The following is a 17,580-nucleotide window of genomic DNA, read 5'->3' as shown; positions in this document are numbered from 1 at the left end:
TAGCATGCCAATCAAAATAAAACACAATGGATGCTGCGATCATAATTATCAAAGTCATGTTATGATTTTAATTAATAGCATAGCCTCATAAGTTTCAGAACATAAAACAGCAGATGGATTTATATGTCAAGTTTTTATCTACAAATATTTCCCATATTCCCATTGCCTTAAAGAGAACCAAATGTGTTCTCGCTGCTGTATGTCATGTAAAGAAAACCATCTTCATCTTTGTATTCTTCGTAGATGGCAGACATCATTGCAGCTGCAGTTACAAACATCGTATGAATAATGATAGCAAGCATAACAACACAAGCAATCACAGGGTTGTCTCTGACCTGTTGGTGGCAATGTGTTCTTGACAAAAATGAAGATGGCCTTTTCGGCACTAAGCTTAATCCTCTTCCGAACAACATAAACAAACTGTCCAACTGTCAAATCTGCAGGGACCAGGTACCTACAGACCCATGAGACTAATTCTTACTTAACAGCAAAATATGAAGTCACAAGGAAATATTTGTAGTATTATTAATGTTTACCTTACAGAAAGAATACAAGTCACACGCTCTTCTAGTTGCAGCAACACTATTATTAGCTTCCTAGTGCAGAGTTAGGATATGGATGTCCTCTGTTTGAATTTTCCTATGTTGATTAGTGCCTATAGTGTGGGTGCTTAGCATTCCATTTAATTTTTTACTTCCTCTTCCTCAGAGTATATGTCAATATAAGGAGCTGCTGAATACATAATTAAAAAATTGACCAAGGTTTGGCTTTTGTGATAAGGGAGTAGTATGAGATTAGTATATCAAAAAAGCCAAATAGGTTACTTCAGCATCAAGTTTATGAACATTCATTGCAGATGGTTAAATTAATCGCATCTATCAATACTTGCTTTCAAACATGACCAGAAGAAAAAAAGTGAAGACACTAATTCAAAGAATGAAAGATCAAATATGAAATGTCTATTTAATTATTTAGAGAATTGGTTAAACAACAAGAGCTTATAAAAATAATTAAATTAGAAAGAGGCTAACTAACTTCTTCTTATCAATGTCTGGTATATCAGTCCTTTCAGCCTTCTCAACAATCACCTGAATTCAGTAGTAGCCACCTTTAGTTATGTGATCAATTGCACATGCAAGATCTGAAGGCAACATATAAGAAGAGTCTTACAGGAATTCTGTCAGGATACTTCTCTCGGATGCGAGCAGCCTCTGCTTGCCTCCTTTCTGGAATTGGGTGCAAAAATTATTTCAACATATGAACTTATGAAACTTCAATACTATGGATAGTAAAGGAATAAACCATGGTATGCAGTACCGAATGGTACTGCCCGGTACGAGCAGTACGTACCGGTCCGATGGCATACCGGTACACGGACCGTCCGGTACCGGACGGAACATGCTCCAGTGCTACATGAAATAAGTTATTCCACTTACTATCATGCAAGCCACACTGAAAGCAACTCAACAAATAGTCAAAAAGTAAATTTAAAAATTAGCATTAGTGCATTTCTACATACAAAAAAGATTAATAATTATAATAAAAATATATAAGTTTATAAATTGCATGACAATAGTTGATAAAATTTAAATACATAACATGGTCATAAGGATACTAGTCAAATCAAAACATTATCTAACAGCAACTTTTGTCAGTTTGACGAATAAAAGACTGCCAATAGCATCATTCTTTTCCAAGAAAAAAGAAAAAGAAAAGCTCCAGATACAAGAATAAAATGTTTGATGAAATAGTCCATAAAAGCTTATAAGTTAAGACACGTTAGATGATTTCAATAGAGCGAGATGGAAGAAAAGGAACCATATGAAAGGCTGTTCTACTGTAAACAGGTCTACGAGATGTATAATACATGATTTACAAGAAAAATAAACAGCAAGTCCATAAATAAAAGCATACAACCAACAACAAAGATTATATATACCAAAGAAATAATATATATACCAAAGAAGCCCTGAAGAACAAAGATCTGACAAGAAACGCTTTCCTCTACGAAGAGTAAGGGGATAACACCACAGGATGAGGTACATGTGTATAGAATGACAATGTTCAAGATCAAAATCCTAGAAACCCACTGGACAACCCATTAAAAACTCGTACATATACCAATAGGATCCATAAAGAACGAACATGTGATGAAGAAAAAAGGAAAACGATCACGAAATACCCAAGAGCCAATATTGGCGATTTCCGGGAGAGGCCGAAGAAACAAACCCATATTGCGTAGCAAACAAGCCCTAAAGAATGCAATCAACTGAACGAGATTAATCACAAGAACAAAACCCTAGAAACAAACGTAGCGATTTCCTCGAGAATCGCAAGGGGATCTCGCAAAAAGGATCACGAAAGAACCAAAACTAGCGATTTCCGCTACGAAAAGGGAGTGACCGATAGCACGAACCGAGGGGATGCTCGAGTTTGAAGGAGCTCTTCGCCATCGGTGGCCAGGGGTTCGTCCTGCGATGCCCGAACGGAATGCAACCACCACATCGATCAGACAAACCGGACAAATAGACAGCAAGATAAAGACGAATGAAACCATACCGATCGCCCAACAAACAATCGATCCTTTCGTCCTCCGGAAGGTGTTCGATCGAACAGCCGCGGCCGGACGCTCTTATTTAATTTGTATTTCTATTTATATATGGAGATATAGATAAAAAAAACCAAGTCCATCGATGCGTGCTTTAAGATTCGAAAATAGATCGATGCGTGCTCTCGAAATATAACCATTAGGAAGGATAAGTGTAATAGTTAAGTGAATTAATCATGCCTTTTACAATTTTTTTCTCTAAACACCAGATTGATCATATGGGGGCTAATTAATTAGTGACCTTTAATATCTCGATTTTTATAATTTTAAAAATTATATTGATATTTAGTGAAATATTTAATCTCGTTTCTTCTTTGCTAAAAATATAATAAGGTTTATTGGCTTTACCTATTTTGATTTATCACTGAACATATACGGTATTTCTGTTAACAGAATTGATAACGTAAAAAAAAAATAGATTAAATCTTTTTATTTTATAAATATAGAGATCTAAATATAATTTTTAAAAATATAAGAATTACATAACTAATTATAAGAGATAATTTATAATTAGCTCAATCGAGATAATAACCTCATACTTTTAAGTGAATAACCATTTATTTAATTTATATATTCAATTCATCAGTTATTTTAGAGTATCCATAAACAAAATAATGGACTAATTATCATGTTTCTTAATTTCATATTTTTTCAATTTCAATTATTAGTATTTTTTTATTCCAAATGCATAAACCAATATATGTTAAAGGTGTTAGAACTTGACTAAAACTTAACCCCAATATCTCATGTGTGTAGAAGTAATTTTTTACATACATACCATAAGATTAAAAATTGGCATAAAGATAGTAGTGGCATTACCATTGTCACACTTTGAATGATAGTAGATAAAAGATTTCCTTAATTGCATAAGGAAATACTTATCAGTAGCTATTATAAGAATAACTCGAATAGAAGGTAAGACAATAACTCACCCACAAATCCAAGGATGTATTCCTTATATAATTCAATAACTTGTTTGCGTTGAATCGAGGCAACTCACAGCCATATGGTTTCCACCTCTAGTGAAGATAATAAGGTTAGTCGTTTGTCAAGGATAATTTGAAGCTATAGGTTGAGTTTTTGTAAGCTGAAACTCGAGCGTCAGGGATCCACTCCCTGGAACAAAGATCAATTGGGTTGTGTGCAGGTCGCGCTTGCCACCATTCTCCTCAAAGGCTGCATGAAGGCACCAAATGAAGGTGTCACTAGAGAGCTCCTCTGATAGCAAGAACATCATTCAGACTTCTAAGGTTCTGTTGTAAGTTTAACGACGTCTTTTTGATTGACGAGAGGGATGACGTTGTTGCTCATTGGAGAATTGAGCTATGGTGTTGGAAGTCATAAGGAAGAAAGGATAAACATTACTCTAAGACAGTCTTAGTAGCTCTGATACCATGATAAGTTAGAATTGTGATGATAAAAAAGTACGTAATAAAATGATTGAGTACAATATCTTATTTGTACATGTGGAAAAGAAAATTTTTCCTCAATTGTCCAGCAAGATCTTAAATTCCATCAAGCAAGCTACAATTGTTTAGGGATAATAATACAATGACAACAGCAACATGCAAAAGATATCTCTCTATATAAATCATATAGAACATTATCCCTAGTTAATGTTAAATCAAGAGATAAGGATGACTCAATCCATCATCATTGAGGGGGCAATCAGTGAGTGTCAAGGGAGCCAAATAATTGATATAACGCCTAGCAAGAACACAAGTGCCTTGCAAGTGTGACACACTGAGCACAGAACAGGTTCTCAACAGCTCTTGAAACAGTTGTCTTTTTGGCTTTTGTCGGGCATCATTTATTTGATTGGAAGAGTGACAGTGGGATTGATTGATATGATAAGGCTGTGCTTTGCCTATAATGGCCATTCATTGGACTGTATTCAGAGTTATTGCTGTTGAAGCATAAACTTATGGAGTCCAATAATTCTGCAATCATTGTCTGAACAGTTACAAAAGCTCAATAAGACCATAAGAAGACAAAATGCAAGCAGATGTTTATGCTGGAATTATCAGTGTATTGGTATTACACATGTAAATCATTATAATTTTAGTAATATGAATCATCCACTACAAAATATCACTATAGTTTCCTGGAATATAATTTTACACACCTAAATCAACTGATATTTGTTAATGTAAATCTGCATCCATATTTGGCATGATTAGATAAGAAAAGAGAATTATATTTGCAATGGGAAGAACAAGCATTACTGTTTCAAAACAATAATCATTATTACAACATCATATTTAATATTGTAGTAATTATGGTAGATTCTCATTTCACATGTACATTAAGTACACTAACAAAGATCAAAACTTATGACCACACTGACTTATTAGTTTCTTTTGTAATGATTATTGTGTGACAAAGATCAACCACAGGAGCAACCTTTGTCAATTGTTTTCTATTCATCATTGTTCAATAACACATCTACTGACTGTTCCATCATATTAAATTTGCAAGCACTCTTAAATCCTAGTTACTATCTCATTCAGCTCTTAATTAAGGATTCAGCCATTGGCTGAAAAATCATATGCAATGTTAGAGAGAATAATGTATATAGTCAGTGACATTACCTTATGCTCACATTACAAACATTCTTGATCTTAGATGAGCACTTTGTAGTCTGTGCTCTACAATTCAGACTGTAGTCTATCCTCATGTGCATCCAAGTAAGAAGTCAGTCATCCACACATACTGTTCAGAGTCCAAATCCACAAGCTTTCCATGCATGAAGTACCCTTGTCTCACACATATATCCTGAGTTCAGATAAAAGAATGTTACAGAATAGAATAACAGGAACTGAGATCTTTGTCCTTGTGGAGTATTATGGTCAGACATACTATTATTCTACTCTTGCTATTTTTATTAGCCTTCCCTCAGCCTCCATGTCTTTGTCCGTCCGTGCACACGCTCACCTTCACTGCAAGATGTCCCAAATCTTGAACACCGGCTTTGAGTTCTTGACATGTACGTTTCTTGATTCATATCCATAACAACAAGTTCTTTAGAAGATTAGACATGAGAAGAACGAGTACTGTTGCTTCTGCTTCATTCGAACTTAGATTTGAAGGATGCCAAACTGAAGTCATTCTTTAGTTTGAGAGAGGAGTAATTGGGCGTAGAGAAGATCCCTCGGAAGCCTACAATATCCCTTGTGTGGTTTCTTCCCTTCCGTCAAATCTAAGAGAGAGAGAGAGAGAGAGAGAGAGAGAGAGAGAGAGAGAGAGAGAGGATGTAGCAGGAAGATGTGAGTTGCCCATGTGAGTGAGGCAACTTGCTGTCCTGGTAAAGCAGTGGCACAAAGCAGGGAAGAGAAGCAATGAGATCCAGAAGACTCTCTCTCTCTTTCTATCTCTTACACACACAACCTCACATGGCGCCTGTCGTCGCTTTCGTGTGGGAATTCCTTTCTTGTAAGGTGGAGGAGGAGAGGCAGGTTCGAACAGTTGGAAGAAGCACAAGGAAGCAAAGATAGAGAAAGGAAAAGAATACTGTGTCAGTCGCAGGTTCTACATTTGCCAATGCTAAATAATCTCAGTCGTTGATCTGAATCAATCATTTTGATCTATTTACATTCCAAAGCACGGATGGTTGAGATTGAAGGGGAAAGTAAAGAAGGGGACGGTTTTGTATCCTCTCCATTGCCTCGTTTCTCTCGCTTCAGTCCTCTTCCTCGGGATTCTGTCATTTCTTCCTCCTCCTCCTCCTCCCTCGTACCTGTATACTCCATAAGTAACCTTGTTCCTGCTGTACACCGAGCACTGTGAACTCTGTTCTGGTAGCCGCAACCCAAGCCAGTCTCTGATCATCTCCACCACTCTAGATTTCCAGGACGTGCACTCGGTAGTAGCAGAAGAAGAACTCACTGCAGTGGAGGAAAGATGGGCAGCACCTCAGGCAAAGAATGGCCACAGGCATCTCTCTCTCTCTCTCTCTCTCTATCTTTCTGTCTATCTATTTGTGTATCTATCTCCGTCCCTATAATTCTGTCAATATTACTACTGCATGCTTGTTTTTGTTGGCTAGCTCTTGTCAGGGAGCCTTCCTCTGGGTTCCATTGTTCACGCCTCTAACCCTAGCTTTTCTCTCTCATCTGGGAACGCTTGTGTTCCGTTTCCTCTGCAGATGATGGATGATAGGCTTCTGGTCACTGAAAAATACAACAGTGGCAGTAATGGTACTAACACCAACAAGAACAATACGATTCATGCCGGTTCTGCGACTCTCGATGTTTCTGGGGTTATGAACAAGCCACTATCGGCCTCAGAGCATGCACAGGCCGCCCTGACATGCCCCCGCTGCGACTCCTCCAACACCAAGTTCTGCTACTTCAACAACTACAGCTTGTCGCAGCCGCGGCACTTCTGCAAGGCGTGCAAGCGCTACTGGACGCACGGCGGCGCGCTCCGGAACGTCCCCGTCGGCGGGGGGTGCCGCAAGAACAAGCGGGCGAAGATGCCGGTGGCCGCCTCCACGGGGCCCCCGAACCGTCCGCAACCCCACCTTCTTGCTCCGCCGGATCCGATCCCTTCCATCTCAGTGCAGATATCTTCCTCTTCCTACCTCGGCGCCGCGGCCTCGCTCTATGCCCTGCAGACGGCGGCGGCGTCGTCGTCGTCGGATATGAGCAGCATCCAAATCCCATCTTTCACTAGTACTGCCTTCGATCTGCAGTCTCATCTCGGCTCTCTTGGACTCGACCTGTCATCCAAGCCACAACGCGACTACGAGTACCATCTCGGCGAGCTCCAGCCATTGCCGTCCTTGAGCTCGACTGCGATGCCGCTCCTGAATGACCACCCACTCTCCGGATCATCTTTGCAATCTCCGCCACTTGTAGCACCAAGCACTAAACACCCCAAGCGAACCGAAGACTACCAAGCCTTGTGTTCCTTTAATGAATTGCAAGCCTCTGGGAGGAATTGGAGGATGGATAGGATGATGAAATCAGTCAAACTGGAAGGGCAGACCAACGACATGATCAACAGCAACATTAGCAGCTACATAGATTGGCAGATTCCAAATCCAACAGAGATTTCTTTGGATAATTTTGGTCCAGCTGCAGCTATGTACTGGAATTCAGCCATCAGCGGCGGTTCAAGTTGGCCGGAGAACACGAACCTCGGGTCGTCGCTCACGCCTCTGATCTAATCTGAATCAAATGTGCAGATAATTAGTATTCTCTCTCACCTTCAATCACCATTCATGGTTTCTGCTACTTGTTCTTCTTCTTCTTCTTAATTTTCTATTCTTCTTAAACGGTCATTGGTAGTAAGGATTGGTGGATTAAAACTAGATTACATCTGGATAATGATGTTTAGTTTCAGCATGGATTGGAAAGGAAGAGGAAGAAGAGTGGTGGAACTGGAGTGAGTTGGTTTTGCATGCGTGTATATAGCAGACATGACATATTCTCAGACGAGTCTTCTTCTTCTTCTTCTTCTTCTTCTTCTTCTTCTTCTTTCATGTGTTGGCAGAAAAGATTCTGTGAGTGAGTTCTTGGTCTTTCTTTCATTGCAACAAGTGTTTAACCCTTTTCTCATGCTTCTCTTTCCTGGACCACTGATGATGATGTTCAGAAGTGCAATGACTGTCTTTATCTGCAGCATTAATCTGGTTAGGGTTTGTGCTTACCTCTGGTGTATCTTTCCCTGCCTTTCATGATTGTGTCAGTTGAATCCTTGCCAATGGAACTGCATTGGGCAGGCCAAGCTTGTGTTTCGTACATGAAGAGACTCATCAATTTGGCAGTCTTGTGCATCCACTTTTGTCCAGAGCTCCTTTTTCTTTGCGTGTCCATTTATACTTCAAGGAGAAGCTCTTTTTCTTAGGGTAATGGATGCACCTTTTTCTCCTTGTAACGTAGCAATTGAACCCATCAGATTGGTTTTGACTGGAGCAATGCATTCCTCTTCTCATTGACCACTCCTTTTAGTGCAATGTAACTCTGCTGTTGGATGATCTGGTTGCAGCTATCAACATGGTGACAGGACATCCTTCTTAGGTATTGTATGCTCTAATCAACCTACATTGTTGGTACGGACTAATGTTCTAAGAGCTACTTGAATGTGTTATGTTCAAATTGCATTATAAAAGTAAAAAGGATGTCTTTCCATTCTTTAATCTAAATATGATGAGGGAAAAATCATGTAAGCTGTATAAGGTGTGAGATGTTATGTTTGTAGAGAAAGGAGAAAATGAAAAGCAAAGGGGACTTTTTTTTTTCTTTCTTTTAAGCTTATTTATTCCTTTTGTGATTAACAATTTTATATCTTAGGATAAAACAACAAAAAGATTCATGGAACTTAATAGAAGAAATATAAATATATATTTTATATGTTGATATTGTTTGGACCATAAATTAAGATTCTTCTCAGCCATGCTCTTCAAGATATAAGGCATTGCCATCTCAACATAGGCAAAAGTCATTGCTTTTGCAGTGATCTAATCATGTGAAGAAGTCAAGAAAAAGTTGGAACTATCACAAATTTGATATGCTTAACTATGAGTAATCTAAAGCTCTGGTTTCTTGTGAAATATGTGAACAGGTCATCACACTTTCTTTATGTTTGGTAAGAATGTGGAACCTCATCACTTGTACACAGTCTCACATGGATTATCCAAAATTGAATGATGCTTCCTTTGATCATATGTACATCATGTAAAGCTATTCAAGGACATTTGATCTGCTGGTTGAGCCAAAAAGAAGATCAACTGTAGCCTTAAAATTGATGTTGATTATTTTGAAATCCTAAATAAAACAATGTTCTATATCATGAAGAACATGATTTTTCAGATGCTTTTAGTAGACTGTGTCGACATTAGATGCCAGTTTTAGTGGGAGTCTTCCCATATCATTTATTGGAGTTGCATTCCTTGAATACCATAGTGAATTATACATTTTCATATATTTCCAAGTAACGTTATCAATCAATTCTCTTTGATGTGTGATATCAGAAACCACAAAGGCACTGGAATCAAATGTTTTGTTGATTGTCTGATAGGATGCTGGGTGGAATGAGTACATCAGGCACCTGTGGTCATAGGAACAATGACTGTTAAAAATGTGAGAGAGGTAATTCTCCAGAAATTTAGATGTGTCTCTTATCAGTAAATGCAGAGAACTTCTGTTGAAAGAGTTGACTGCATCTCTATGCCATCTACAATAATAGCATAACCAGAAACATGGAAAGCCATTTCTCTATTAGTAGAACTTGATGGAGCCATACTTGCAGAAAACAGAAGAAGGATGAGAGATCAGCTGAAGAAGATGCAAGACATTTTGGATCAACAGTTTGGCAGTTGTTGCTATGGGAAATCAGAAAGTGATGATGATGATGAGGTTTTATTCTAACTCATAACTGAGTCAGTTGACCAACTGAATCAAAAGAACATCTATCATTTGTAGCATATACATCCAATTTTTATGCATTAATACAAAGCTATTATGAAGGAGAGAATGCTTAGTCCATATAAATCTAGTTCTAATCATATCTATGGCAATGCCATTGTATCCGGCAAATCATCTATCCACCTGCCTACTTGATAGGTCATGGTCTTAACATTGCAGAAAATGACAGTTGTATAAACCTGGAAATGACATCATCTAAGCAAAATAATTTTTTTTTCTTTGTTTATCAAAATAAATTTCTCATCAAAATATTAATTTATTATCAAAAACAAATATTAACCAGAGCAGTATAAGCTATAGAATAATGAATCAATCATAAAATGAGACATCAAATTTTTACGTAAAAAATCCAATGTGAGAAAAATTATGAGACCGTAGCCTACCTTAAACCTCTACTATCACCAATAATGATAGTAGGTATACAATAAGTTTTCTTCAAAATAACTAAAGGATCACGATAACATTAAGAACACGTATCTTAGTTCAACAATAATATATAATCATCATGGATTTCATCAAAGAAAAGGTTTAGGTCTTACTAAATTGGCATATAAAAAAAACACCTTAGAAAGGACAAATCACAGATCGACATCATTAGGATTGTAAAATTTATAGTAAAAATTTTTCATATAAAATTTTAGATCAAAACCGACAAAGTTTAACCGCTTGATCGTCTAAAAAACATTTCAAAATCTTAATATTTTTCTTTCATCTTTTTGTCTCTCTTTTGTTTTCTAAGTCAGTTCTTTTTCCATTCGTTAACTTCTCGCGTTACGATACGATCCCACTTCTTATTATTTTTTCAATAACTAATCAAATTTGAATTCAATGCCTCTATTATCTAGTCCAAACAGTATATATGTTCAGTAGATTGAGAGCACAAGTCTTCTTTGATGTGAGTTGTTCCTGAATTCCGTGTTCCTTCCATGCGAGTCTCTCATCAAAGAATTGCCTTCCTGTCTGTGTCACACCGAAACACTTCACCGTTCCCATCCCGCAGCCTCGTTTGATCTATCGACTTCTTTTTGTGTTTGCAGAGCTTGAATGCGCATGCTTTCACATATATAAAACATGAAGTCTTCTCTCTCTCTCTCTCTCTCTCTCTCTCTCTCACAATATACACTGCCATGGTAGATAAGCGTCGCTCTCCATGGGCTTCTAACGACGTGTAAACGCACGGATTTTGATGCACGTCGACCACGAAGGAGAAGTCTACCAGAGAACCGCCGGTCATCCTCGGCTCGGGCAAACCCCGAGCCATCTCGTGATGGCCGGTTCGGATCCGTGGCCAGGGTAGATATTCTTGTCAACGAGGACGCAAGATGGGCCCCGCGATTTCAGCCCAGGCATGGCTCGAGCAGTCGCGGGCCCCGACTCCTGGGCCCCACACGCGGCGTGTGGGGGGGTTTTTGGCGCCGCCCGCGGAGACGACGGTCACAAAACAACTCATCGCGCTTTCGGGTAGAGGCTTTACGCGCCAGCGGCCGAGGGACCAAACGCCGGAAGGAAGCCTGTTGTTGGTGGAATCATCGGGGCCCATCCGTAATGACGATCCTGGTTCGGGAAATGACCCGAACCCTGAATTGGGTGTACGCGAGATCCGAGACGTAGCCATCGAACGGAACCAAAGTTGCGAGTGAGGGGAAACGCGGCCACCGACCCAGCAACCACCAGTGACCCGCACGGTGGAGATTCTCCCGTCGGGTCCCGTGGGAAGTAAACGGGGGCTTCTTCGATCCGTCTCTTCCCCCTTACGAGATCAGTTCTCTTCTTCCTCTCATCCTCCTCTTCCATCAAAGTCGTCGGTTTCGAGCACAGGGTACGAGCGGATCACGAGGATGGCGGGGAGGGAGATCTTGCACAAGATAAAAGTACGTTGACCTCCATCACAGCTTACCTGAATTGCTTGTTTCTCGACTCCGAACCGGAATCTGTTCTATTCTGCCCATTTTAGAATGTGGTGGTGGGAGGAGTCTCAATTCATTAAAAGGATCCTCGGTTTTCCTCTTCCTTATGATGTGTTCTGTGATCGCGCTTCCTTTTATGGATCTCGAGTGATGTTCTTGTTCTGATTTAAGATTGTGGTTGCTTTATGTTGAACTTGATTCTGAAATCGATAATAATACGCCAAAACCTATATTGAGCTGAAGCTAAGTGATGGGAATTTGAAGTCCTTCGAGCGGTGTTTCAATCTTCCGTTAGGTGTTAATCTATATTATACGATACTCTTTAGTTGCTTGTAATAAGTCCAAAGAGAGCATCTTCTCATCAGATTAGGATTGCAAACTTGCTGTTCGACAATTGTGAGGGTCATCTACTACTGTCAACAGTAAAATTTTCTTTGTCCAAGCCAAAAGCTCGAGATCTTGCGATTCTAAAACGGAGGTGAACACTGGTGTTACAGTTTATCGGAGATTTTTCCTGTGTGGTATATGCATTCCTTCGGTTTGATTATTAGAATTCATAGTTTGTTTTCTAAATTTTCTTTTTGATTACATGTTGTTCTTTCATGTTAGCATTTGAGTCCTTTGTTTAGGATGTTGTTTCCGAGTATGATTTGCTTAGATATCATGATGTTGTCTGTGCAGGTCAAAGCAGGGTTTGGTTCCTCATCAGAAACTGGAAAGGGGAAGACCAAGATTGCTGGTAGGAGTATTCGACATGGCTATCACTTGGTGAAAGGGAAATCAAGTCATCCAATGGAGGACTATCTGGTGGCAGAATTTAAGAAAGTTAATGATTATGAATTGGGCTTGTTTGCAATTTTTGATGGCCACTTGGGTCATGATGTTGCTGACTATCTGCGATCTCATCTTTTTGAGAACATATTGAAAGAAGTAAGCGTTTTATTTGTGCTCTTCCATTCCATTATGTAGATTGCATATTTACTTTAGAGGTATTTTTACATTATATTGATCATGTATTCAAACTATTCATATTTCCAGATAAGAATTGCAGGTTTGAACATGTAAATTTTGCTAACCTTAATCTGACATGCAGCCGGAATTTTGGAGTGACATAGAAAGTGCCATCAGGAAAGCATATGAAAGCACTGACAGTAAAATACTGGAAAAACAAGCTGAGTTAGGAAGAGGAGGTTCTACTGCAGTTACAGCTATACTAATAGATGGTGTGAAGCTTGTGGTGGCTAATATTGGAGATTCACGAGCTGTTATTTCCAAAGATGGTGTAGCCATACAACTTTCTGTTGATCATGAGCCAAGCAGGGAGCGATATTTGATCGAGGAAAAGGGTGGTTTTGTGTCAAACATTCCTGGTAATCTATGACTTCTATTTTGCTACTTTATGTTGTTCGAATTCACAATTTTAACATCTAAGCAATAATGATGGCAAGTTTCACCTAAATTTACATTCAGTTTCAGAAAATATATCTGAATTTGTTATACCGAAAACCCCGAGTTGTTGAAGTTTAGTCTATACTTTGTATCTGAAGAACAGAAAACAAGTTATATCAAACTTTTAGGAAACTTATATGGTATGCATCAATCCCCCCTGTGGTCATCTGATCATGTTTCACAATTTCAGATATCAATGCATGGCAATAGTTTAAGCAATTAAATTTCATGTGTGGTCAAGTAATGATGAAATTTTAAGGTCATAACAAAAGTTTTTCATGGAAAGAACAGTGACTATTTGCATGATTGGGAATGTCTAGATCAAGGATACAGCTTGATATGTTACCAGTTTTGGAAATCTACAGGACAAGGTACCAATACATTGGACAGTATACCATATCAACCAAAAACATAACAAAAAGATAACACCAACATGCGGTATCAGTCCTTGGTCGGACCGATAAATGTCGGTCGGCATCCACTGAAATGACCAGTACTTGATCCATGTAGGTGAGAGAGAAGCGAAACTTGTGTTTTGAACAGTTTCATTGCGACTATGGTTCAGTTGGGTGACTTTTCCTTTTTTCATTTTGTAATTGAAGAGTTTTATTGGCTGTCAATTGATCTTGAAATAAACTCAAGTAGAGAAGAATAGTCGGTCGATTATCTGTAGATTTAAAAACTACATGCATGAGATTTCTTTCTTAATATACTTTGGAGAGGATGGTTTGTTGATTGACCAATTGATCATAAAAGGAGAGTATCCAACAACAGGATTGATGTTTTAATTGGTCTATGGCCTACAATATCTTAGACTTCAATTGAGTTTATGTGATAAGCACATTGCTAATCTTATTAATTGATGAATTCTACTCTAAAAGTCACGCAACCTCTTCTTTTATATTTCATCCTGACTTGGGGGAACCATGGGCATTCTTATCTGTTTCTTATGCATCACCACTGCAATATCAAGCTTTTGGTGGTCTGGTCTATTTCTCTATATTAGGCAACTGCAGCTACATGTTACTCAATGGTCCATGTCATGGAAAACCACTATGCTTAGCCGACAAAATTTATGCTCATGCACAACTCCAGTTTAGCCATTTTCTTATGGTTTTCTTCAAAATGATCAGAGTAAATTTGCATAATTGAGTTTCTATGCACTTGCAACATGGTGCTTTAAACCTTGCTGCTTGACACAGTGTTATGCTCCAGTTATCAGTTTCACCGTAACAGCATAATTTTCTGTGTGCAAAAACTTTCCGCATTAAGGGAATGAAGGGGTGATAAGAGTCTTCTGTATCATCCATTTGACTAACAATTGGTCTCCACCCTTTCTAGGATTCTTTTATTCAAGCTCTTGTTTCATTCTAAGAACATCTTTATGAGAAACTTCAAAACAGGTCATTTATTGTTTTTTCGAGTCCCATTGAACTTTATTGAAATGAAGATTGAAATGAAGGGGTAAACAGAACTTCTTAATGATTTATATTGTTTCTGTAGTCTTAAAAGAGAAAAAAAACAGGGCTTAAAAGGGTGTTATAGTTTTTCTATGTGGCTTCTTGCACATGCACATTATCAACTTGAGCATCTTATGGTCATTCCAGTATAGCATATAGTGTATATGACTATATGTGATATGTCAAAAATTAGGAGTGTAGAAACAAAGTGAAAGTCCAGAAAGGATCCATACCAAGAAAATTGACAGATTAAACTCTATATTTTACTCATCAAAGTAAGATCGATTACTAGCAATGGCCTTTTATTCATGGACTATCAAGGCCCAAGTCTAGCTAAATAATTTGCTGGGCAAGACCTTTTCTTTCTTTTTACAGAAAAAATGTATTCTAACAAATTCCCATCTAAAATGAAGCCTCCAAAATTCTCCAATTCTTCCTGATTGCTTATCAACTTTCTCTGAAAAAGAAAAAACTTTGTCTAAAGTAGGACTTCATAGAATCATGCATTCTCAAAATAAGAAATATTCTATATAGTCGAACAAGTCAAACTAATCACTCCTAGTCGAGAAAAGGATACCATCGTACGGTCCTTGTTATAGCTAGGGATTAGGAGGAAGAACAAATGTTTGTCATGTAGAAGGTGATTAAGTACTCCAAAATAGGTGGTGTTTATCCCTTTTTCACATGTTTGATATTTAGCTAATACCTTAGCCTTGACTGTTTCCTTGTCTTCCAATCATATTTGTGTGCCATCAAAATTAGTGTAATCCACCTTAAACTGGCAGTGTTTACTAGAGATATGACTGGGTTTATGTCTGGCTGATGCAGTTAGGGTTGTCTATCAATCATATCATAAAGAGAATTGTGTCAAGTTGTTTGTAATGCAAGTCATGATAAGTAATTCTATGTGCCACCTAAGACTATGATTTGCAATTTTGGAAATCGATTGTTGAACACTGTGTATGAGCCCTACAAAGTGTGTGAAATATCGTATTCCGAATTATTTCAGGAGACGTGCCACGTGTGGATGGAAGGCTGGCTGTGGCAAGAGCCTTTGGAGATCGGAGCTTGAAGGAACACCTCAGTTCTGATCCGGATGTGGCTGATGAAATCATTGATGAATACGCAGAGTTTCTAATCCTCGCAAGCGACGGATTATGGAAGGTAAGCTCATTAAACTAGGACAAGCACTAATTCATTCGATAATCTGATTCGTAGTTAAATATTCTGAGACTACCCACAATTAAGTCTCTCTTCTACGACTCCTGCGAAATGCATAATGTCTGATTTGTGGGTTTAGATCTGGTCCCTACTTCAGAAGAGGTACATTTATGTATTTGATGCATAAAAGTCCTTTGCCAACATAAGTGTATGCCCCAACATGCCTTGAACCTTTAAATCAAATGCATCAGGAGAGAATGATACGACTAGCAAACAAACCTATCATCGACAAAGCAAAGGTGAATAAACGTGGTAAGTTCAGTAAAAGAAAAGTGGGAATTTGCTTCAGATTCTTGTATTGTAGCTGGATAATGTTACTCGTGACTTGTAACCAAGTACATTATATACCCTTCACAATCACAGCGAGAAATAGATGAGAAAATTACTGTCTTCAGGTCTTAGCTATCGTATCTTTCTTTTTTCTTTTTGTTTCCTTCATCCGATAATATCTTCCTTTTGTGTGTCCATCCATCCAGGTGATGTCAAACCAAGAGGCAGTGGATTTCATCAAAGATGTCAAGGATCCTCAAGCTGCAGCCAGGCTACTGACAGAGGCGGCTGTTGCGAGGAAGAGCAAAGATGACATCTCTTGTATTGTAGTTAAGTTTAACTAGCTGAGATGTTTCAGAACTATCTACCACAACTGCACATCACAATATGGGTTGTGAAATGAAATATGTTGGTATAAATTATGGGGTGCAGTCTCAATAAGATTGTATTCTGTTTTGATACATCCTCTGTGAAAAACTGTGTTGGTTATGGGCAGTGTGAAAGCAAATTCTACTTCCTTTTATTGCTCAAATAGTTGTATCTTAAATTGCTGTTCTTGCTTATGTCTCGAAACACTACTGGAATGATGGAGAATGCTGCTTTTTGTCTTCTAAGTTCCGGGTTGCATAATATGTATGCATTGGTGTCTTCCTACTCAGATTGGCAATTGAGTAACTCACGATGCTTTGCTTTGTTGTTGGTTTGAGCTAATTACATATTACCTCTTATAATTAATTAATTTTAATATTTTGAATCTTATATTTTTAAAAGTTATATTATGATTCCTATATTTATGAAAGTGAAATTTTTAACTATGCTAGCGAAAATATCACACATGCTCAATGATAAATCAAAGTAAGATAAAATCAGCGAACACATAGAATCATCGGCATAAGAAAAAACGAGATTAAATATTTCACATTCATAAATATAGGAATCCAAATATAACTTTTGAAAATATAAAAATCAAAATATTAAAGATAACTAATTACAAAAGATAATCTATAATTAACTCATTTAATTTTAATAAAATTAGTACAACAATAATAAAATCACAAATCTCAATTATTTAGAGACGATGACATAAATCTTTTATCATCAAGATGTGTAAAAAGTTATATGTCTAGTTAAATTAAAAATATTTAAACTATTATTTATAATTTCCGTTAAGATATTTCTAAATCTTCCTCTACCATATATGTAGATGAAAAAAATCATAGATAAGACACACTTCA

At 37.9% G+C, this 17,580-nt stretch overlaps 3 protein-coding genes across 4 annotated transcripts; 2 read left to right on the top strand and 1 right to left on the bottom strand.

The window, feature by feature from the left end:
• Positions 1 to 17: 17 nt before the first annotated feature.
• Positions 18 to 2,660, bottom strand: LOC104000327 (autophagy-related protein 8C-like). Its single transcript, XM_009422338.3, has 6 exons — positions 2,560 to 2,660; positions 2,417 to 2,472; positions 1,171 to 1,226; positions 1,036 to 1,088; positions 336 to 454; positions 18 to 262 (listed from the first exon to the last, which is right to left on the bottom strand). The coding sequence occupies exons 2-6, from the start codon at positions 2,451 to 2,453 to the stop codon at positions 168 to 170; spliced, it is 360 nt and encodes a 119-aa protein (XP_009420613.1). The 5' UTR covers positions 2,454 to 2,472; positions 2,560 to 2,660; the 3' UTR covers positions 18 to 167.
• Positions 2,661 to 5,686: 3,026 nt separating this feature from the next.
• LOC135595463 (dof zinc finger protein DOF1.4-like) lies at positions 5,687 to 10,062 on the top strand. Of its 2 annotated transcripts, XR_010480380.1 has the most exons (4): positions 5,687 to 6,541; positions 6,753 to 8,631; positions 9,585 to 9,702; positions 9,863 to 10,062. XR_010480380.1 is itself a non-coding variant. In XM_065086397.1 (2 exons), the coding sequence occupies exons 1-2, from the start codon at positions 6,509 to 6,511 to the stop codon at positions 7,776 to 7,778; spliced, it is 1,059 nt and encodes a 352-aa protein (XP_064942469.1). In that variant the 5' UTR covers positions 5,687 to 6,508; the 3' UTR covers positions 7,779 to 9,461. The 2 variants fall into 2 exon arrangements, 1 of the variants encoding a protein (XP_064942469.1); XM_065086397.1 differs by lacking the exons at positions 9,585 to 9,702; positions 9,863 to 10,062 and having other exon boundaries at positions 6,753 to 9,461.
• A 1,624-nt stretch (positions 10,063 to 11,686) lies between these two features.
• Positions 11,687 to 16,877, top strand: LOC135595462 (probable protein phosphatase 2C 62). Its single transcript, XM_065086396.1, has 5 exons — positions 11,687 to 11,909; positions 12,627 to 12,875; positions 13,039 to 13,315; positions 15,864 to 16,018; positions 16,552 to 16,877. The coding sequence occupies exons 1-5, from the start codon at positions 11,877 to 11,879 to the stop codon at positions 16,687 to 16,689; spliced, it is 852 nt and encodes a 283-aa protein (XP_064942468.1). The 5' UTR covers positions 11,687 to 11,876; the 3' UTR covers positions 16,690 to 16,877.
• The last annotated feature ends 703 nt before the right edge of the window (positions 16,878 to 17,580 follow it).

The sequence above is a fragment of the Musa acuminata genome, chromosome BXJ1-10, assembly GCF_036884655.1.
Source record: "Musa acuminata AAA Group cultivar baxijiao chromosome BXJ1-10, Cavendish_Baxijiao_AAA, whole genome shotgun sequence".
NCBI lineage: Eukaryota > Viridiplantae > Streptophyta > Magnoliopsida > Zingiberales > Musaceae > Musa > Musa acuminata.
Note: the sequence above shows the minus strand (reverse complement) of the source record. Positions and strands in the feature narration are given on the sequence as shown.

Coding starts and splice junctions, on each gene's coding strand:
- LOC135595463 (XM_065086397.1), top strand. CDS start 6,509: ATGGGCAGCACCTCAGGCAAAGAATGGCCACAG. Junction 6,542..6,752: donor CAGGCAAAGAATGGCCACAG/GCATCTCTCTCT, acceptor TTTCCTCTGCAG/ATGATGGATGATAGGCTTCT.
- LOC104000327 (XM_009422338.3), bottom strand. CDS start 2,453: ATGGCGAAGAGCTCCTTCAAACTCGAGCATCCCCTCG. Junction 1,227..2,416: donor CAAACTCGAGCATCCCCTCG/GTTCGTGCTATC, acceptor ACCCAATTCCAG/AAAGGAGGCAAGCAGAGGCT. Junction 455..1,035: donor CCAGACATTGATAAGAAGAA/GTTAGTTAGCCT, acceptor ATGGGTCTGTAG/GTACCTGGTCCCTGCAGATT.
- LOC135595462 (XM_065086396.1), top strand. CDS start 11,877: ATGGCGGGGAGGGAGATCTTGCACAAGATAAAA. Junction 11,910..12,626: donor AGATCTTGCACAAGATAAAA/GTACGTTGACCT, acceptor TTGTCTGTGCAG/GTCAAAGCAGGGTTTGGTTC. Junction 13,316..15,863: donor TTTTGTGTCAAACATTCCTG/GTAATCTATGAC, acceptor GAATTATTTCAG/GAGACGTGCCACGTGTGGAT.